The sequence below is a fragment of the Drosophila obscura genome, unplaced genomic scaffold (assembly GCF_018151105.1).
Source record: "Drosophila obscura isolate BZ-5 IFL unplaced genomic scaffold, ASM1815110v1 contig_9, whole genome shotgun sequence".
NCBI lineage: Eukaryota > Metazoa > Arthropoda > Insecta > Diptera > Drosophilidae > Drosophila > Drosophila obscura.
Genome location: NW_024542883.1, coordinates 3223835 through 3246913, shown reverse-complemented (window position 1 = coordinate 3246913; position 23079 = coordinate 3223835). Strand labels below are relative to the sequence as shown.

The 23079-nt window shown below is 37.1% G+C and overlaps 1 protein-coding gene across 1 annotated transcript; it reads left to right on the top strand.

The window, feature by feature from the left end:
* Positions 1–1630: 1630 nt before the first annotated feature.
* LOC111073956 (protein piwi) lies at positions 1631–21644 on the top strand. The gene is made up of 8 exons (XM_022366523.2): positions 1631–1796; positions 14921–15502; positions 15564–15884; positions 15959–16113; positions 16186–16386; positions 16437–16628; positions 16684–16794; positions 20624–21644. The coding sequence occupies exons 1-8, from the start codon at positions 1695–1697 to the stop codon at positions 21504–21506; spliced, it is 2547 nt and encodes an 848-aa protein (XP_022222215.2). The 5' UTR covers positions 1631–1694; the 3' UTR covers positions 21507–21644.
* Positions 21645–23079: the final 1435 nt, after the last annotated feature.

Below are 23079 nucleotides of genomic sequence, written 5' to 3'. Positions count from 1 at the left end.
AAAAAAATATTTTGTGGATGGTTTTGGGCGTTTGACCATTCACATTTTCGCATATTATAAGTTCGAATTCGCAAAGTAAAATAATCGATAAGTTCTGCTGCAACTGGAAAGCCATGCTGATGTATTTCGTTATCTATCTCTCTCTATATTTTGCAGCCAGTCAGTTAGTTAAGTCTAATATCATAGCACCATTAAAGAAAATTGGGTATACCAATGTCCATAATCATAGCTGAAACTGTTTCATTCCATACACACTTACGTTTATGATTTGGCCGTTTTTGTTTAAACCTTAAATTAAAAATAATCTAATCGATATGGTTCCTCAAAGTTAGCCAATCTTGTAGAAAATGTATTTATATATCCCATAAAATTATATATTCAGTCAAGCTCCGGTTTTCATTCTCACAAAAAATGTGATTTACTTTTCAAAACGAAAAGTCAGGCGCTCCCGCCCTCTTAAAACGGAAGACTTTTCCGTTTTCAAACACGGCAACAAATTCCTCACCGAAATGAAAAGTAAACGGCTTTTAATACAACTAAACAAATCTTAATTGCAAAAGGAATGAATTTTACTCCATTACCAGTGCAATTGAGCTTGTGCCCTTTTTATAAATAATTTTTATATAAAACATACTCAAAATTAGATCTGAAAAAATTGGTCAGGGCAAAAAAAATATGTGAATTCATCTTAACAGCGATTTGGATATCGATAAATCTCTGTTAAACATAACAGAGGCCTTTTTGTATGAGCTGGCACTAACGAGTGGGTATAATAGGAGTAAATTTGGCGCTTAACAGTACACAGAGTAAACTAATTCACAAAAGTGGATTCCAGAGCGCCTTGAATTGAAAAGAATGACTTTTTGCTGAATAGTAAAGCGCAAAGTGGATGTGAAAACCGGAGCCTGCTGAGAGCCTTAGCTAGTTAGTAATACTAGCTCGAATATAAAAATCGCAGAACATGATTTCCGATCATGGGCAAAGAACGCCCATCGTGGTAATATTTTTGTAAGTAGAAAGGAAGTGGAGCTACAAGGAGCTCCTGCAGCTCCACAGCGCGCACAAAGAAAAAATTTCTGCTTTAGTAAAAAATTTGAAATTTAATCCTATTCTATTCTTAAACAAAAACACAAAACAAATGTTGGTCACACTTTGCCTCGAGCGACATACTTATATGGCACTTTTTGTCCAAAACAAATTCAGCTGATCTGAGTATTGGGCTTTAAAATCTAGTACTCAGATCCGAAAAAAGTGTATGATAGCAAAATCTGGGATGATAGTCGTATGAAACCGAGAAGAAATTTCTTCGAGCATCAAAGTGTTTTCTAGCAACTGTACGCCGAGCAGTACTAAGTTAAGAGAAGTGCATTTCATAAACTTTGTGTAGCTCAAACAAATTTTTTTACAAAACACATCTTACTGACTGTAACCGTAGAGCACACTCGGCCGCTAGCAAAATGTATGACACGTTTTGCGAGCAAACTTTTTTCGGAACTAAGTACTTGGCTGAAGAGGTTTGAGTTCGTTCCTCGGTATATTTAAAAAATGAGAAAGTTTATATCAGTATATTTCTAAGGGTCATGTGGTGTATTTGAGCGATAAGTCTTCGGTCACACTGTTCAAAACTTGGCGATCATTTCAAAACTTTGTCGGCATCAGTTCGGTCCATTTTAGTCCAGTTTCTTATTAACGAAATGTCGGAAAATCAGGGGCGTGGACATAGACGTCCATATGGGACATTAGATGCATCTTTTGACCAGCCAGGGTCTAGTAAAACTGATAAAAGAGAGGAGCCGGTATGTAGAATTGATTATCCCTAGATCGTTATGAAATCTAAGTTTGTACATATTCGGAGCATACGTTGGTATTTGCGACCTGGTGTGCGTATACTATATACGCCAGTACCCGGAATATTCAAACTTAAATTAAAATTATTCATAGTACATGATCATATATATTGGATTCCCGCTATTCTAAATATATGTGTAGTTACCTGTCGAACATTTCTGTCGTATCTGGTGAAATTACGGATTGTACGGATTTGCTTGTGTATATATTCACATGTACTTAAAAGTTAAAACATATGCAAAATCATATTTGGATAAGTACATATTTAAATATGAAAAAAACAACATATCCGATTTATTCAAAAATTGTAAGTTCGTGTTTCGTAAAAGTTCAAACTGTAAATTGCTTTACATATGACATGCATCTTTAAGTATCCAAAAACATCAAAGTTGTAACATCAAATCAAGGTTTCGCTTATAATATTTTCCACTATAAGAAAAGTCGCGAAGCGCTTGATAATAAACTCAACATGAATTTCTGCTGTGCAAGCAATTTCTGACGGTTGGAATATGTAAGTACATATACATACATATGTGAATACATGCATATTCTTGAAGGCGTCGTGCGACCACCATTTTTAACTTTAAAGTCAAGCATTTTTGATCACATACATACATATGCACTAGTATAAACATACAAACTTTTCCCAGAAACTAAAATGGATATACTAGATATTAATATAATTTGAATATTAAAGTTATAATCAAGTAATTGCACTGAAATACATTTTCTTAGTTATTCGTGTAATCTTGTTAACACGAATTAGAATTATACGAATCTCAGTATCATCAAACTCCTACTTTTGTTATTATGCATAAAACCTGCAAACATGTTTAAAGAAACTGAATGCTTTAAGCTGTGAGCCACTGGTATGTAGCATGAATGTGTATACATACGCAGCTTGCTATAAAACTGGTATCGTATTCCTTGAAATTATAGATTGAAACATTAAAATGCACTAAACTAATTTGAAGATAAGTGCATATATATGTATCTATTTATTTCAATATTAGCTATATATTTCGAAATTTTTTTTTAATGTAGTCAAATACTATACAACACCAAGAGCATGAGCGACCAAAAAGCTGTTCTATGGCGGGATTTTTCGCTAGGCCCCATGGACAGAGGGAGCGCGCGGGGTTTTAATTATCTTTTCTATGCCTTCGTCAGCGAAAAGCAGAGCCAACTCAAGACAGCGCCGCACGATGGGGCCATCGCCCATTTTAGCTTGCTAAATTAATAAGCGAATAAGAATTTAATTTCAACTTTGAGTGGTTATATCTCGTAAAATTAAATGCTCTTTAAAATTAAGTATTTGACAGCTCTTGAAAATTCTCTTTTAGAAGCGTATTTTCATTTAATCCAAAGAGCTCATAACATTGTTTGACTTGTAGAACCAATTTTCGGCTGAGTCCCATCTGTGTCGCTCCAAAGCATCGACGAAGACGGTAACATTTCAGAGCCTAAAAGAAAATGGTCCTGTGGAGTTGTGTTCAATGAAATAGAAGTGCCGCACCTCAACACTTTCAAAAATCTTTTTGAGACACTTCCAGTTATCCAAATTGAACAAATGATACCTTTTTAAATAGACTTGACTGTTACCATTAAAAAACCGAAGAAATATCAATACATTTGAATTCCATGAAATTTGCTGTTCAATGAAAAGGTAGTGTTTTTTTAGAACATTGAAAAAACAACGAATCTCAAATAAAAACATATATTTCATGTTTCCTGAGCTTTAGTATTTAGTGTTTAATCAATTTGGTTTTCATTTCGAACTTGCACCGGCCGAACATGGGTCATTAATCTCTTGCCAACGCTTCAATAGGATTTGAGCCAATAATCCATGAACCACTTGCTAAAACTTGACTCTGGTTAACGAATTTGCAGTTGCAACAATGTATTTGGTATTCCCCCATAAGATTTCGATGAGATTAATATCCAGTTGGACATTGTCCATGGAAAAACGTCGATCTTTTCCGATAACAATTAATTCCTAGCGAGCTTTTATGGGTGTTTCAAGTCATTATCCGGTTAAAATATCCTTTTAGCAGTAATTTTTCAACTGTAATATGAATGTAATGTATTCTTAAGTATGCCTACATACACAGTTTCGCTCAAAACCACACTATACTCAAACGCCAGGCCAGAAAGTACTAGCTCATATGAGCTGGGCCCCATAAGGCTCAGCCTAGCATGCTATATATTTTATGATTTTAAGAGGTAATCGGATTTCTATGTATGCCAAGCCTATTCTTTTGAGCCTATCTTACCATATAATACAACTTTACTATCATTAGTCAAAAGTATTTTTTTCACTGTGACAGAGGCCATTCCACATGCGTTTTTCCTAACTGAAGTCGTGCACCCATGTACTCTCAGACCCAAACGCGGAAATTTCTGGGACTTCTTGCTTTCGAATACAAAATCGATTTTCAGTCTACTTCTTATAGTTAATTAATTAAACACAATAGTGAGAGTGCATACAACTTAGTTTTTAATCCCATTATACCTCCTGCCTTAAGTTTTTAGTTTAACTCTTAGGTCTCCTATTCTGGACCGAGCAATGATTTCTTCAACGCTTCAAAATCAAAAGTACCGCAATTTCCAACACTTTCTTTCATCAAATTATTCGATATCTAAATTGATTATTATTAATTATTTAAATTAATTTGCTTTGTTTTTTCATTTAAAAAAATTAATTTAATCCAGCACTGCTATTTCATTGAACAGCAGATATCATGGGTAGTTGTCTAAAGTCATGAAAAACAAGAAGATGGAATGCAAATGTAACGGGGTTTCATCAAGTTTATAATGCTTACATTCCAGGCTTTCCGTAAAGGTATCACTTGTTCAATTTGAAGAACTAGAAATATCTCAAAAAGAGTTTTGAAAGTAGTGAGGTGCGGCACTAATATTTCATTACACACAACTGTAAATAGTAGTGTCGAACCTCACCACTTTCAGGACTGTTTTTGATGCACTTCCAGTATTCCAAGTTTAAGTGATGCCTTTTTAGAAATCCTGGAATGTCTGCATTAAAAGAAGAAGAAATCCTATTGCATTTGCATTCCATCTTCTTGTTTTACATGACTTAAGAAAAATGCCTATACAAACTGATGTTCATAGAAATAGAAGTGCTGGGTGTAAATATTTAACAAAAATTAAAAAAACAAAAAAACAGAATGAAGAAATTAATTTTCAGTTTCTTCCCCCACCTCCTCCAGCAAGAGACCCTCTACTCATTCTCTGTCTCGCTCGCACACTCTCCCTCCCTTCATCACACGACTACAGTTTTTAGACAGAGGGCAAAGAAAAAAATCAGCAAATTTGTGTATCGAAGCTTTAAGAAAGATGAATCGTTGATTCAATCGGATCGGACTAAGCGAATTCGATTCGGTTGCCCGTTGTTCATGCAGGGCTCTAATACAGAGGCCGGCAGCATCGTATGCACTGTGCATAGGAAAAAATTTCGGGCAGCGCAGTCAGCACACGTACAGCACAAACGGCTTCATATTCTGCTCGCTTGGCTCAGCGGCAGAGAAGCATTCGTGTGCCCTATGCACAATTCCTCGGCTTTCGCAGCGGCAGAGAAATAACTAACGTATTTGACTTCGTGTCTGTTGTCTTCGCACACAAACGCACCAAAAAAATGTGTGAGTTGTGTGCCGACCCCTGCTCTAATACATTTGGACATTTCTTGGAAGTCGAACGGGACAGTCGTACCAAAGACAATACGACATACGAAATTTTGGCACTCATATTTTTCATGCTGGCTCCAGGCTCTCTTAACATTTTTGTTAATGGCCAGAGAAGCACCCTTTGGTGTTAGCAGCTTGTTTTTTCTCATTTCAGACATCATTAGGCGAGCATCTGAGTCCATCAATAATTTTTTGCGACCTTTCACTAGCGGTTTGGGCGTCACATTTCGTCTATTTTGAGCTCCGATCACAGCCGATTGGCTAATACCAAGCCTCTCGGAAATAGTACGCGAAAAACAGTCCTTCTCGGTCAGGCACACAACACTATTTTCAATTTCTGTAGATATTTTTCTCATTATCATTATCCAAAATATCAGCAATTTATTTTTAATATGATAGCAATTGATAAATTTTGCTCTGATTCGCGCGAAACACGTTTTAAACTGCACTACGAGCAATAAGAATAGCATAAGAAGAAACATAAACATGAATCTGCCTGATTTTGCTGATAAGAGAAGTGGGAGAGCGAAAATAGGTGCAAGTCATAAAACGTGCAAAAGTGATTTTATGCGGGCTATTTTGGTTTTTAGTTTAAAACTTTTTTAACTTATCTCATATGTTATTGTTGTTTACTGCTATTTGTTAAGAATTAAATGATAATTATAAAATGAAAAAGTTTGTTTGATTATCTTGTTTCGTTGATGTTTTATGGGTGACGAGGTCAGTTTATTGAACATGCACTCACTTTTGGTCGCCACTGTACATATATATTATATATATTATTATTTATTCTTGGTTAAGCTTAACAACTAATAACAAATTTAAAGTTTCTGCACTTAAAGAACTACGTTTTTCGCTCAAAATGAAATGAAGCGCTGAAAATGCCCTTTTGACAGACACCTGAGTCGCAGGTACAGCCAGCGAGCGCACATAGGTGTGGAGACTGCAGCTTCATGTCGTTAAAAAACTGCAAAATGTTCGCATCTAATGATAAACGACCATATCTAAGATCAAAGTTGTCAATATCAGCATAGATTTTAACAAGTTTTGCAGAAACAGGCTCTTCTTTGGTTTCGGACAGTATCTGTACGCCATTAAAATAAGCGGAAAACAGCGATTTTTTTTGGAGCACAGATATCATCCACTTTTGAGGGCTACTTCTGCTGATCTTGGGTATCAACCTCGCATGATGGCACAATTTGTGTTGCGGCATGCACCTTAACAAATTAAAAGAAAATAAGAATACATTTTTTTTTGTCAAATTTAGTTTAGTGTATAAGTTTTTGACAAGGACAATACAATTTGTTAAAAACAATTACTCAAAACTACAAACAATTAACATAAATAAGACAGGACCTGGACTTTAAACACACTTAGCCTTACTTGCTTTAGCTCGAATAAACGGTAAGCGATTTTTTTAAAATTTTGTTTTGCCAACCATTTTTGTTGGTCAGTTAAAATACAATTTACGCGTGGATCCATAAAAATTGCAGCTAACATAGCATGATTTTCGAGCAACTTACACTTTCTTATTTTAATCTGTGAAAGTAGTTTCTTTTTAATATAATTTTGGCTTTTCTCGCACTTCAATTTAAGCTCCATCCATATTATGTAGAATTCGCTATAGATTAAATTCTTATCCTGTAACTTTAAGGTCGCTTCGTAAGTGTCCTTGAACGTGTCAATATAAACCTCCATCCAATCCCAATCAACGTCAATACTTCTGTCATACTGCACAGCAAGGAACTCTTTTAATTCAAATAATTTTTCCACCATTAAATAACTAGAATTCCATCTAGTTGCAACATCGAGGGATGGTATTTTTTTTTCTTCTCGATTAAGAAACGTCTGCTCAAGTTAAATATTTTTATAAAAATAAAGAAAAATAAAAAAAAAAAAAATAAAATAAAGCCTTCACTTACCTAGATGTTTCTGTACGCAATAATTTAAAAAATTTGCGACATGTATTAACTTTTTCGCTGATCTCACTCAGCTTGTTTATATCAAATACGTACAATTGAAGCGTGTGCGCAGCACACCTTACAAGGTGAATATTCGCTAACTCTATAGAATCCAGCTTTTCCATTACATTTTCCCCGTTAGTGTCATCGTCACAAAGAGTCCCATCCGAAGCATCATTTAAAATTTGAATTGCTTTTACCATATTCCTCCCATTACACTACTCGACAAAATCGAACTTTTTTTTCCTCAAGGATCCAAACCGACTTTTTCTGATAGATATGGGGATTTAAAATTTTTTAAAGAATTATAGTTTTTTTTCTATGGCAGAACTTTTTTTAAGAATTTTTGAAAACTGGTATTTTTTTTTTAAGCTTTTTTCAGAGGTAGCGCTTGTTTTTTTCACATAACTCTAGTATCTTTCATCTGGTTGTTAAGAACTTTGCTATTTTGAAAAGGTAATTAAAACAGCTAGAAGTTAAACCCAAACATTTTGTGATTACAGCTTACCGTCTGGGAAATATAAAGCATTGAAATGCAAAAATGATGATTTTTTTGCGGTATTTTTTACGAAATTTTGACTTTAAAAACTCAGGAAAAGTCGAAAAAAAATTATATCCTGTATTCTCTATTTTTTTGTGTAGAGGTGCATTAAATAAATTGGCGTCGTTTAAGGTATCGCTCATTAAAATCTATGGAGAGACTTTGGAGCTAAAATTCGTTAACTAAACCTAAAATATGGAAAAAATGAACAAAACATACCTTTTGGAAGGTTGCGAGCTCAACTGCCCATTGGGAATTGGGATCGCGATCAGGTACCAAATGTACAACCCTTTTTCGTTTGCTTTGTTCCCAATTGGCAGTTGGGCCCGCAACCATCGAAAAGGTATTTTTTGTTCATTTTTTTTCATTTCAGACGTTTTGTTACTACAGAATAAGATCGCATGCAATTGTCCCTCGTGCCACTGTAACAGCGCGGCTGCGAACCCGACCTTCGACGCATCAGTATGTATCTCGGTTTTTGCATTCCTGCGATAGAGTCTCAACACCGGCTCGTTCACCAATGCTTCCTTTAGTATGGCGACCGCCTGCTACTCCTCCAGGCATATTTTAAATTGGACATCTTTTCGCAGAAGATTTGTTAATGGTTTTGCGATCAGTGAATAGTTTTTTATAATTTTACGGAAAAAACCAGTTAATCCTAAAAAGGACTTTATGTTTTGCGGCATCGGAAACTTTCTGATGGCTTTGGTTTTCTCCAGTCCAGGCTTGATTTCTCCTCCTCCAACTTGATGGCCCAAAAATGGTAATGGTCGACTGCAGGAATCGGCACTTCTTCCACTTCTTCCACGAAGGCCTTGCTTCGTTATGAACGCCGTATACTTCTTGCTGCCTTTTTCCATAGGAACGTGAAAGAATCCAGGTCCATGATGGTGAACATTTTCGCATTTTCCAGTTTCTCTAGCACATCTTCAAGGATTGGAACGGGGAAACAATCTTTCAACTGACGATAGTCCACGTAAACCCGGTTGCTCCCATCTTTTTTCTTGACGATTACTCTCCGACTGGCGAAATTTGATGATGAGCGTCGTATTATCCCAGCGTTGGCCCATTCATGGCCCACCGACGGCATTATCGGCCACAACGAGGAACTTGTGTGCCAGACACATTCCGTCGATCTCCACTTCTGCCATGAACTGCCCAGCGGAGCGTGTGATGTTGTTTCCAAGTCATCTCAAAGTTTACGAGTTTGGTTGCAGAATTACGCCACTCAGTTTCCCGAACACGCACATTTTTTAAATGGAAACATCTGCACCGGTGTTTATGAGCCCCTTGACTTGCACATCGTTGATTTTGAGAGACTTCAGGCATTTTTCCTCGTATGCCACGTTTACGGCAGCCGCACTCGGGCAGTCTTTCGACATGAGTCCAGTCTCATTGCATTGGAAACACTTCAATGCAGCTCGGCAATCCCTGCGTAGATGTTCCTGGGATCCACAATTATAGCAGTGCTGTTTCCTCATATAGTTGTTGTGATTAGGCCTCTTTTCGAACGGGTGTGCGTCTTTCTTCTTTAGCGTCAAACCCTCATCGGCCGACAGCTATCTTTCGTATATTTCGTATTTCTCTTTCAGCTGCTTGTATGAAGTGCATCCATACAAAGTGTACCTGTAATCCGTTTTTAACTTCAATCCGTCGACAATGTATCGAATTATCGACTCCGTGTCTATTGTCCCATGCGAAGCAATGCGTTTCATCTGCAGTATATATTCGTGAAAACTTTCATTGTTAGTTTTCACTCGTACAGAATTTCGGCACTGCATAAACGATCACTCTTAAACTCCTGTAGAAGTTCCTGACGTAACTGGCCGTACTCATACACTGCTGTGGACTCGAGGAAAAGAGCGGCCGTACATTTCATTTTTGCTCGGCTTGGACGTATTTTTGTTTGTCGTTAAGTCCATATGCATCAGTGTTTAGTTCGAAGTTGTTGAACCACTGCTGTACCGACATATTTTCTCCGCTGTATTCTGGAATAATTTTTGGAAAAATTTTCCACTACCAGCTTTGCATCGTTTTTCTTGTCCATTTCATCAGCACTAATTTTCATCGAGAGAAGTTGTACTAGCTGTTGGAGCGTCTGTGTGTTTTCTTCTATGACTGCTGCACTCATCGCTTCTTTGTCTGTGTTTCGGCGATAGTTCCCGCATGCCCCTGACCCACTTGAGCCTTCGTTTTGCTGCATATTCTTGGCTGTTGGTGCGCTTTTATTTTGCTTGGAACAACCTTTTTTTTCACGGTTCTGCTTTTCACTCACTTGCTGTCTAGCTGTCTCGGTTCTTCTGCTGGCGGCTTCTGAGACTTGCGGCGCACAACTTTTCTTCCGTCTCGCTTTATCTTCTGGCTGCTTGTGAGACATACGGTATACAAATTCTTCTCACTTTTCGCTGGCAATACGCGACCGGTTGAGCCCCCAAATGTAAGTTATTATTTAGGTATAGTTTTATTGATATTATATCGCGGTGCACAGGTAATGGTAAGAATAGTTGGGCTTCTAAAACTGCTTGATATCGGCTGATTTCTGCTTCTGCTGTTCAACGCTGCGTCCCTCTGCTTCGGTTATCTTTCTACTCCTTCTGCTGATCTTCTTCTCTGCTGTGTTCTTCCTCTGCCTTTGCTGGTTAACAGCAGATCTGTTGTTTCTCGTTCTGCTGTTACTGCTGTTCATCTACTGTTACGGCTGCTGCTCTTCTGTCACTGCTGTTAACCAATGATCCTTCAGTGGGACGACTTGCTCACTCCCTGTTACATGTATATGTATGGATGTTATCTACTTAAATCTAATACTTATACATTGACGTTTTGAAAAGAGTTATGTACTTAAATCTAATACTTTTACATTATTTTTGTTTTGTTTTGTTTTAAATTTATTTATTTATTTATTTATTTATTTTTATATTGATGAGTTTATTTATTATGCTTATTTTTAATGGTTTCCTAAATGTTCTTTGATTTTAATTTGAAATTGAGATGCGCTCCTAATGATGAGGAAGACTGATCCATAAGCGGATTGCATTGCCAATGAACTGCCTCTTCGAACAAAGCGTTTAAGTTCGAGGGCATAAATAGTTGGTGGTTCGTTGCTATGTAGCAGGTTTAAGTTTGCAGTAAAGGTAAATCGGTTCTTGAGTCGTCACAATTTTATGAAAGTATACTAAAGTTCTAAAATCTATCCAAGTGGTCAAGTTAAGGTCAAGTATTTTATTAGTCAGGTGTTATACATGGTTGGGGGACAAAATGGAAGGGGGCATGTATATGAAATACAGTTGTGTACAATGAAATAGTAGTGCCGCAGCAAACAACGCTCAAAACACTTTTTGAGAGATTTCAAGTCTTTCAAATTGAAAAAGTGATACCTTTACAGAAAACCTGAAATGCAAGCATTAGAAACTCGAAGAAACCCCGTTTCATTTGCATTCCATCTTCTTGTTTTTCATGACTTTAGACAACTACCCATGATATCTGCTGTTTAATGAAATAGTAATTTAGTAATTAGTAATTTAATTAATTTAAATAAGTCACCATCCGCAAGCTCATATCGAATAATTTGATGAAAGAATGTTTTGGACATAGTGGTACTTTTGATTTTGAAGCGTTGAAGATATCATTGCTCGGTACAGAAGAGGAGACCTAAGAGTTGGACAAAAAACTTAGGGCAGGAGGTATAATGGGATTGGAATTTATGTTGTATGCACTCTCACTATTGTATTTAATCCAATTATCTATAAGAAGTAGACTGAAAATCGATTTTGTATTCGAAAAACTATTTTTTAGAGGATGGTCGGCGATGGTCAAATGAAAGACCACCAGGCCTTCAAAATCCTCAAAAATTATGAAAAAAATTTCAAATCGCTCTGTCAGTGATGTGTCAGTTCGTAGACGGTTGATTACACATTATTTGAATGCATAAAGTCCCAGAAAGCTCCGCGTTTGGGTCTGAGAGTACATGGGTGCACGACTTCAGTTAGGAAAAACGCATGTGGAATGGCCTCTGTCACAGTGAAAAAAATACTTTTGACTAATGATAGTAAAGTTGTATTATATGGTAAGATAGGCTCAAAAGAATAGGCTTGGCATACATAGAAATCCGATTACCTCTTAAAATCATAAAATATATAGCATGCTAGGCTGAGCCTTATGGGGCCCAGCTCATATGAGCTAGTACTTTCTGGCCTGGCGTTTGAGTATAGTGTGGTTTTGAGCGAAACTGTGTATGTAGGCATACTTAAGAATACATTACATTCATATTACAGTTGAAAAATTACTGCTAAAAGGATATTTTAACCGGATAATGACTTGAAACACCCATAAAAGCTCGCTAGGAATTAATTGTTATCGGAAAAGATCGACGTTTTTCCATGGACAATGTCCAACTGGATATTAATCTCATCGAAATCTTATGGGGGAATACCAAATACATTGTTGCAACTGCAAATTCGTTAACCAGAGTCAAGTTTTAGCAAGTGGTTCATGGATTATTGGCTCAAATCCTATTGAAGCGTTGGCAAGAGATTAATGACCCATGTTCGGCCGGTGCAAGTTCGAAATGAAAACCAAATTGATTAAAAACTAAATACTAAAGCTCAGGAAACATGAAATATATGTTTTTATTTGAGATTCGTTGTTTTTTCGATGTTCTAAAAAAACACTACCTTTTCATTGAACAGCAAATTTCATGGGTATTCGGCTTATGTCATGTAAAACAAGAAGATGGAACTCTAATGAATGGATATTTCTTCGGTTTTCTAATGCTAACAGTCCAGTTTATTTAAAAAGGTATAATTTGTTCAATTTGGATAGCTGGAAGTGTCTCAAAAAGAGATGAGGTGCAGCACTACTTTTTCATTGACCACAACTGTATGTAGTGCTCATTTCCAAAGTTATTATACCCGTACTCAAAAAGAGTTAAGTGGTATATTAGATTTGTGGTAAAAGTGGATGTGTGTAACGAAGAGAAGGAAACGTTTCCGACCCCATCAGGTATATATAAAGGGGTGCCACAGAAATCACTTCCGCTGGAAAATCACCTCAATTCCATTCCGCCGTGCCACACACCGATTTTTCAGCGGATTAAAAATCGCTCACAATTTATCCAGCGATTTTATTAAATAAAACACACCTAAAACGATTCGAATCTTACTTTCCCATAAAGATTGTTCAATTGGAGGTTAACCCTCATCCAAATAATTTAACATTATACAGGTTAAGTTAATAAAATAAGCATTTTAGTAAATCACTATCCAATCCGCTGACTGAATTTTCACTTGACGATTCCACTCTCAATCCGCTGCAGACCGAGGTGGCCACCTAGGGCGATTCGGACTTTCGAAGTTAATACAGTAATGCCACCTTTTTTAAGTCGAATTCGGAGCAATATATTTAATATTAATTATATTGAAAGCATTCTGTTTTTCTTTAATTAAGCATTACAAAAAATAGCTTATTGTAGTAAAACTTCCTTTACGTCAAACGTGTGCATACTTTTTGTGCAAATTATAAAAACATTTTAGTCATTTGTAGTTCTACCAGGTGGCATCGCTTCAAAATGCCAGAACAGAACTAACAAACCATTTCTACACATTATTGCCATTGCATTTATGTCGAAAACCCCTGTTCGGCTAAGTGCAGACCCATGGCAGCACAAATAGAATCATAGCGATCATTATACCTAAAACTGATAGTTGTAATGAACTAAATTAGCAATAGTTTGATAAGACAATCACAAAAACCGCATACGTATCGTCTGAGCGCAAAAACGAGTCCGATGCGCATCTGAGAAGCCTGCGCTGCAAGGTTTGTATTATAATATGTTGCCTCCGTAGTTCTTCGATGGCCAACAGTCTCGGTAAAAGCATTTTAATTAAGTTTAACGTAAAATTCAGATGTGTGTTTTTTTTAAGTTGCCAGACAACTCCTCTCTTCGGTTTCCCATTTCACTAGTGATTTCTGTGGCACCCCTGATATTCTTGATCAGCATCAATAGCCGAGTCGATAGAGCCATGTCTGTCTGTCCGTCTTGTTTGTCGGCTGGATCTCAGAGACTATAAGAGCTAGGGCAACCAAATTTGGTTTCCAGACTCATGTGATGTCACTACAAGAGTATTTCAAAATTTCCGCCCCCACAAATTACGAAAATCTGTGGCAGGCACAATTTTAAAGATACGATAAAACTGAAAACGCAGTATCGTAGAGAATGACCATATCTACCAGATTGCCGAATCTGAATCAGATCGGATCATAATTATAGCCAGAATGAAGAAGTTAATTTTCAGTTGCTTTCCCCACCTCTTCCAGCAAGAGACGCGTTACTAATTCTCTTTCTCGCTCGCATACACTCTGCCCTGTGCAGTGCGCGACCTTTCGCGGAGAAGATGTAGAATCGACATTTTAGATGTAAATGTAGATAACAGATGTAGCAAACAATTTTTTAAATGTACGGGTATAAAGTTAGAGTCGCGTCCACAGAAGTGACTCAAACGTGTTCCTTCTCGTTTTAACTGTTATTAAAAATCTGGATCAGATTTTCAGTTGCTAACCACACACCCTCCACCAGCGCTGCAGCCGCTACTTATTCTCTTTCTCGCTCGCACACACGCTACCCTGTTCAGTGAGCGCGGGGAAGATGTAAAATCTACATTTTAGATCTAAATTAACGTTTTAGAACTAGATGACAGATATAGCAAAAATTCAAATTACACATTGTATTGGTTCCAAACACTGTAATACACTAATACGGTAGCGCAGCAGCAGCTACTTTTCCTATACCCATTATAAATGGGCATGTATGAATTTAAACCACAAAATATAATATAATTTTTTCCAATTTTTCTATTCGAAATTTATTTTTGCAGCGTGCAAAGATTTTCAAAGGACAATCTGAGGCTTCCACATCGGGGCGGTCCAGTGGCGCTGCAGCCAATCGTGACCCATCTCATGTGTCATCGAGACAGGAAGGAGGTCCAATGCAGGAACGGCAGCACTTGGATCGCTTTGATATTGTGAAGACACGTCCGGCTGATGTCGTGTCGAAGCAAGGCCATGAGGGAGAACCTATTCGCTTGCAATCAAACTTCTTTCGATTACAAACCAAGCCAGAGTGGCGTATAGTTCACTACCATGTGGATTTTGAGCCTGAGCTGGAAAATATACGCGTGCGTATGGGCATACTGTCAAATCACACTAATATTTTGGGATCAGGCTATTTATTTGATGGAAAACAATTGTTCACAACCAAAAAATTTGAGAAGGATTTAACTGTGCTGTGTGGACAATCAAAAATGGGAATTGACTACAAAATATCCATAAAGTGTGTGGGAATTATATCGAACGCAGAACCACGCTTTTTGCAAGTGCTAAATCTTATTTTGCGCCGCTCCATGAAGGGTCTGAAGCTTGAGTTAGTTGGGCGCAATCTTTTTGATCCACTCGCAAAGGTATATCAGATTGATGTAGATTTTTTTCTTTACCTTTATCTAACATATATAGTATTTGTAGATACCGATCCGAGATCATCAAATGGAACTCTGGCCAGGATATGAAACTTCTATCCGACAACACGAAAAAGATATTATGCTGTGTACAGAAATAACACATAAAGTTATGCGCACTGAAACTGTGTATGAGATATTGAAACGTTGTTCTAATAACCCCTCACGCCATCAAGACGAATTTCGCGTGAATGTTCTAGATTTGGTTGTTCTTACAGATTATAACAACAAAACATACCGCATTAACGATGTGGATTTTGCACAAACCCCAAAGTCTACATTTAGTTGCAAAGGGAAAGATATTAGTTTTATCGAGTACTATCTGACTGTGAGTAAAAAAAAAACCCCAATACTTGGCGACGATAAAAGAAAATAGAAAATAACTAACATTATTCGTTTTAGAAATATAATATACGCATTCGTGACCACAATCAGCCCTTGTTAATTTCAAAAAATAGGGACAAGTCTCAGAAAACCAATGCCAGTGATGTCGTAGTTCTTATTCCAGAGCTATGCCGAGTTACCGGACTTACTGACGCCATGCGCTCTAATTTTCAGTAAGACCTGAAAATCCAGCTATCTTAAACATTTAAGATTACATTATTCTAAAATGTCTAACCCTATTACAGACTAATGCGAGCAATGTCAGAGCACACACGCATGAATCCTGACCGCCGCATTGATCGTTTGCGTAGATTCAACAATCGTTTGCAAACCACTGCCGATAGTGTGAAGGTACTAAAAGACTGGAACATGAAACTCGATGAAAATCTGACAGAAGTACAAGGACGGATAATTCCACCGCAGAAAATTGTCTTTAATCAATCAAAGTGAGTCAAATAAAAAAAAGGGATTTTGTATATAAATAAGTTGTATTCAGATGTTCTGCTGGCGAAACTGCCGATTGGACAAGATGCTTCCGTGACCAACGGCTGCTCACAACTCCCAGTGAGGGTCTCGACCGGTGGGCCGTAATTGCACCGGAGCGCAATTCCTTTGACCTTAAAAATTTGCTTGAAAATTTGCTTCGTGCCGCTTCTGGTATGGGGCTGAAAATAAGAAGCCCACATGAGTAAGCGTAACACTTAAAAATGTACATCTTCTTAAAATAACCTCTTTACTTTTAGATTAAAAATTTACGATGATCGCACTGCGACATATGTGCGCGCTATGGATGATTGTACGCGCATGGATCCAAAATTAATCTTGTGTCTTGTTCCCAACAATAATGTAGAAAGGTTTGATAACACTACTCGAAAAAATTGAACTTTTTCTTTCCGCTGTGGACCAAAATGACTTTTTCTGATAGATTTCGGGATTTACAAATTTTTGTAGTACTTTGTTTTTATACCCGTTGTCAAAAAAGAGTTAAGGGGTATATTAGATTTGTGGTAAAAGTAGATGTGTGCAACGCAGAGAAGGAAACGTTTCCGACCCCATAAAGTATATATATTCTTGATCAGCATCAATAGCCGAGTCGATATAGCCATGTCTGTCTGTCCGTCTTGATTAGCGCCTAGATCTCAGAGACTATAAGAGCTAGAGAAACCAAATTTGGTTTCCAGACTCATGTGATATAACACTGCTACAAGTGTACTTCAAAATTTCCGCCCCCACAAATTACGAAAATCTGTGGCAGGCACAATTTTAAAGATATGATAAAACTGAAAAGGCAATATCGTAAAGAATGACCATATCTACCAGATTGTCGAATCTGAATCATAATTATAGCCAGAATGACGAAATTAATTTTCAGTTGCTTCCCCCGTCTCCCCCTTCATGAAACACGCTACTGATTCTCTTTCTCGCTCGCACACTCTGCAGCGTTCAGTGCGTGAGCGCCCTCTAGCAAAAAAGATGTAGAATATAAATGGTACATTTATAATCTACATGTTAGATGTAGAATATACATTGTAGATGTATATTTACATAACAGATGTAGCAAAAAAAATGTGAAATGTAAAAACATTTTTTTAATTCTAAAAACTCATATCCTCAGAAGCGTATCGCACGTTCCTTCATTTTTTAACGAATTTTTAAAATCTGGTTTTTGTCAGAGGTAGTGCTTCTATTTTTCACATAACTTAAGTATCTTATATCTGGTTGCATGGAACATTGCAGTTCTGAAAAGGTGACAAATGCAGCTATAAATCCGACCTAGAAACTTTGTAGCTGCAGCTTAACGCCTGGATTAAGCTTTCAAATTTCATAATTTCTTACGTATTTTTTTTTTTTTTGATTTAAAATTTAGGAAAAGTTGAAAAAAATAATAATTCTTGGCGTCGCTTAAGCCTTAAGGTATCGTTTGTAAGAATCGATGGATAAACGGTTGCAGCCAAGTTGCAGCCGTTTGACCAAAACGACTCAAAACTCATTTTACCTGAGAAACCCCTTGCTGGTCCAATGCCAAAGGAATACGTTTGCTTTGTTTCAAATTGGGCCGCAACCTTCCAAAAAGTATTTTTTATCTATTTTTTCATTTTTGAGCTTTGGCTAACGAATTTTAGCTCCACCGTCTCTCAATTAATACGTGTATCTAAACCTAAAAATGCATGCCAAGAATTATTTTTTGTTTTCTACTTTTCCTGAGTTTTTAAAATCAAAATTTCGGGAATAAATACAGAAAAAAATTATGAAATTTCCTTAAATCCGTCCATTTTGGCTGGACACAATAATAGGTGTACGAAGATAAATGTTTAAATTAAATCGATATTTCACTATTTTAGGTCTTTTTATACCCGTACTCAAAAAGAGTTAAGGGGTATATTAGATTTGTGGTAAAAGTGGATGTGTGTAACGCAGAGAAGGAAACGTTTCCGACCCCATAAAGTATATATATTCTTGTCTGTCTGTCCGTCTGTCTGTCTGCCTGTCTGCCTGTCTGCCTGTCTGTCTCTGTCTGTCTGTCTGTCTGTCCGTCTGTCCGTCTCGATGAGCGCCTGGATCTCAGAGACTATAAGAGCTAGAGAAACCAAATTTGGTTTCCAGACTTATGTGATATCACACTGCTACAAGTGTATTTCAGAATTTCGCACCGCCCCCTTCCGCCCCCACAAAGGACGAAAATCTGTGGCAGGCACAATTTTAAAGATACGATAAAACGCAGTATCGTAGAGAATGACCATATCTACCAGATTGCCGAATCTGACAGAATGACGAAATTAATTTTCAGTTGCTTCCCCTGCCTCCTCCTGCCAACGACAACGCAACTCATTTTCCTTCTCGCTCGCACACTCTGCCGCGTTCAGTGCGCGAGCAACCCCTAGCGGAAAAGATGTAGTATATGAATAGTACATCTATAATCTACATGTTAGATGTAAAATATACATTGTAGATGTAGATAACAGATGTAGCAAAAAAATGTAAAATGTAAATTTTTTTTTTTTTAATTCTAAAATTCTAAAAAATCATATGCTCAAAAATGTAAATACTGACTGAGTACGGGTATAAGTAGAGTCGCGTCTTTAGAAGCGACTCACACGTTCCTTCTCGTTTTATATTAAATTGAGTGTCTGGCAGCTAATACCCGGTATATCCGCCATTATTTTGGAGGGATTTCTCCATTTGTCTTGGCATGTAGGATATTAACTTGCGACAAGTTCCAATTGGAATGTTGTACCTACTCTTTGGACAATATCCCAATATCCCGACCTCTCTTTTGAGTTCACCCCAGAGATTCTCGATGGGATTAAGGTCCGGGGATTGACTTGGCCACCCAAGAACATCCACACTTTGCTCTCGGAACCAATCCTTTACTACTCGAGAGGCGTGCTTCAAGTCATTATCCTGCTGGAACTTCCATAAAAGTGGCATATTATCCTCGGCATATGGTAGCATCACCGTCTCCAATAGATCTTTGTATACAAATCTGTCCATTATTCCGTCAATACGATGAATCGGACCAACACCATACCATGAAAAGCAGCCCCATACCATTAGGCGACCACCTCCATGTTTCACAGTTTTACATGTGTACCTGGGATCAAATTCTTTGCCTTTCGGACGACGAACATTCCTTTTGGCATCATTTCCAAATAAATTGATCTTGGTTTCGTCACTCCAGAGGATATTAAGCCATTTTTTCTCACCCTCCGGTCCGCACCAGGTTATACGATCTAGTGCAAATTTTTTCCTCATCTGTAAATTTGCCGAACGAAGCAAAGGAACCCCATGAGCAATCCTACCTGGTAGGTTTGCTACCGACGAACGGTCCGTAATGACACAATATTCCCAATTTGGTTGGCAATCGTCCTGGAGGACTTGAACGGGTCGCGTTTAACCAACTGAACCATGCGATCGTCGGTCTTAGATGATGATTTTCTGGGTGCTCCCGAGTTTCACCTACTTTTTTGGTTTTATGGCATTTGTTACGAAGTTTTGAGATCGTTTCATTAACCTGGCAATGGATTTATACGTTTTTCCTTCATCTTGGAGTCGTCGAATGAGCCTTCTCTCCTTCACACTACAGTGACGCCCACGGCCCATCAAATACAATTTTAATGGCTGTTAAGTCCCAATTTAGTTATATTTTCCTAATACCCTACCTTCTGCAAGCAAATAGTTATCTTAATAAGCTACAGGTTAATGTTTTGCGTCATACACCTATTATTGTGTCCAGCCAAAATTGACAGATTTAAGGAAATATTTAATTTTCTTGTAAATTAAAGGGTTTGTGAAACTGTTTTTACTTTTTCTTTACAATTAATATAAGATTTGAAAAAACTTTGATTTTTGAGATTAGAGAAGATATGAACTAGAAATCAAAAGTTGAAAAAAAAAAAAAGCACTCCTATTATTTTGTCCATAAGTGTAGCAGCGTTTGTCAGCTTTTCAGAACAACAAAGTTCTATGCAACCAGATATAAGATAGTTAAGTTATGTGAAAAATACCTTCTAAAAAAAATTCTTTAAGAAAAATAAACCATAAAAAAAAACCATAATTCGTTAAAAAATTGTAAACCTTGAAATCTATAAGAAAAAATCATTTTGGTCCACAGCGTAAATGTCGTGTTGATTAGTGTAATCAAAATAACATTTCAATGCAAAATCAAATACATATGTTTTTCAGATACTCATCTATTAAAAAGAGAGGATGTATTGACAGAGCCGTTCCTACTCAAGTTGTGACTGTAAAAACTTCAAAAAATCGAGGCCTTATGAGTATTGCAACAAAAATAGCAATTCAATTGAATTGTAAATTGGGGTACACACCATGGATGATTGAGTTGCCACTTTCCGGTTTAATGACCATTGGCTTTGATATTGCGAAAAGCGCACGAGACCGCCGCAAGGCTTATGGTGCTTTAGTTGCTTCAATGGATCTTCAGCAGAATTCAACTTACTTTAGCACGGTATCTGAGTGCAGTGCCTTTGATGTGCTAGCTAATACTCTTTGGCCAATGATAGCCAAGGCCCTGAGACAATATCAGAGAGAGCATCAAAAGTTACCAACACGTATACTATTTTATCGGGACGGTGTTAGCGCAGGATCTTTAAAGCAGTTGTTCGAATACGAAGTGAAAGATATTGTGGAAAAGCTTGATATTGAATATAAGCGTGCAAATAGTGCTCCACCGATGCTGGCATACATTGTGGTCACTAAATCTTGCAACACACGATTTTTTAGAAACGGAAGAAACCCCCCCCCTGGAACGGTAGTAGATGATATTGTCACTCTTCCCGAAAGATACGACTTTTACTTGGTGTCACAGACGGTTCGCCAAGGAACAGTATCGCCAACTAGCTACAATGTGCTCTATAGCAACATACGTCTCAACCCTGACCAAATCCAAAAGCTCACATATAAGATGTGCCATCTTTATTATAACTGGTCGGGAACTACACGGGTCCCAGCTGTTTGCCAGTATGCTAAAAAACTAGCTACCCTTGTAGGTACACATTTGCACGCCATTCCACAGAATGCACTTGAGAAAAAGTTTTTTTATCTTTAAGTTTATCTCCAATTTATCTACAATTTTGATCGTAGATATGCAAAGAAGCATTCTTAATTTTTGTATTGCTGATGTAACATTTTTATTTTATTGATATCTTAAGTGGAACGCTAATTAAAGTTATACTAAAAAAAATATTAAATTACCTTAAATTTCTTAGTTAAGGGGCAATTGCTAAAAAAAAAGTTTGTTGCGTAGTCTGGTAAAGACAGGAGGACAACGAGAACAAATAAAAATGGTTGGATATGTTCTAAAAAAAAAAATTGCACTATTTGTTCAGGGGATATCAAACCTGAGTCTCTACCAAAACGCTGCAGGAATCCTCAGCAGATTCAATGGAAAATCTATATTAGTTTACAAATTAAGGCTTTCGAATGAATGCCGATAATATAGATATTATTATGCATTAATTTTATACCCGGTACTCATTTTATATATTTTTAAGCAGATAAAAAACATGTTGACTGCATTTCTGTTCTGCAGGATCGGATTTATCCAATATTACGATCTGCATTGTTGTCCTCCAGCTTCACAGCGACCAAAAATAAGACATTTCTGGCTTGCTTGCTTTAATACAAAATTTGAAATTTTAACGGATTTGTGTTAAACAAACAAAACAGTGTTACAGTAAAGCATACACTTTTCACACTTTGGTCACACTGGGCACAGCGAAATATATAGCACTTTCTGTCGACGAAGAAAGACGAGCCAGTCTGAATACTAATCATATCATAACTCTAAGTTTGAAAATAGTCAGGTAGGCACCGATTTTCACAATTGCAAAAACAATTACGATTTACTTTTGAAAACGGAACGGTAGGTTCTAACGAATTCGGAAAACGAAAAATTGTTCCGTTTTCAAAATGGCAACAACACTTGCCGAAATGAAAAGTAAAAGTATACAACAAAACGAATCTAAATTGCAAAATGAAACGAAAAGGAACGTTTTAAGTCGCTTCTGTGGACGCGACTTTACTTTTATACCCGTACTCAGTCATTATATAAATATTTGAGCTTATGATATACATACATATGTGGAATTTCAAAATACTTTTTATATAACATTTATTTGGTACATCTGTTATCTACATCTACAATGTAGATTATCTCCGCGAAAGGTTGCACACTGCACAGGGCAGAGTGTTTGCGAGCGAGAAAGAATAAGTACCGTCTGTTGCGCGGAGGGACGAGGTAAGCAACTGAAAATTAATTTCTTCATTCTGGATATAATAATGATCCAATATTAATCAGGCAATCTCTACGATACTTCGATTTTAGTTTTCTCGAATATTCAAAATTGTGGATGCCACAGATTTTCGTCCTTTGAGTGAGCGGAAGGGTCCGAGGGAAAGTTTTGAAATACACTTGTAACATTGTGATATCACGAGTCTGGAGACAAAATTTGGTTGCTCTAGCTCTCTGAGAACTAGGCGACAAACAAGACGGACGGACCGATAGACAGACTTAGACCCGGGTATTGATGCCGATCAAGAATATATATACTTTATGGGGTCGGAAACGTTTCCTTCTCTGAGCTACACACATCTACTTTTACCATAAATCTAATATACCC

Excerpts from the sequence above, each read along its gene's own strand:
- LOC111073956 (XM_022366523.2), top strand. The coding sequence starts at position 1,695 with ATGTCGGAAAATCAGGGGCGTGGACATAGACGTCCATATGGGACATTA. Across the intron at positions 1,797-14,920 it reads CTGATAAAAGAGAGGAGCCG|CGTGCAAAGATTTTCAAAGG; the intron begins GTATGTAGAATT and ends TTATTTTTGCAG. Across the intron at positions 16,387-16,436 it reads ATTGTCTTTAATCAATCAAA|ATGTTCTGCTGGCGAAACTG; the intron begins GTGAGTCAAATA and ends AGTTGTATTCAG.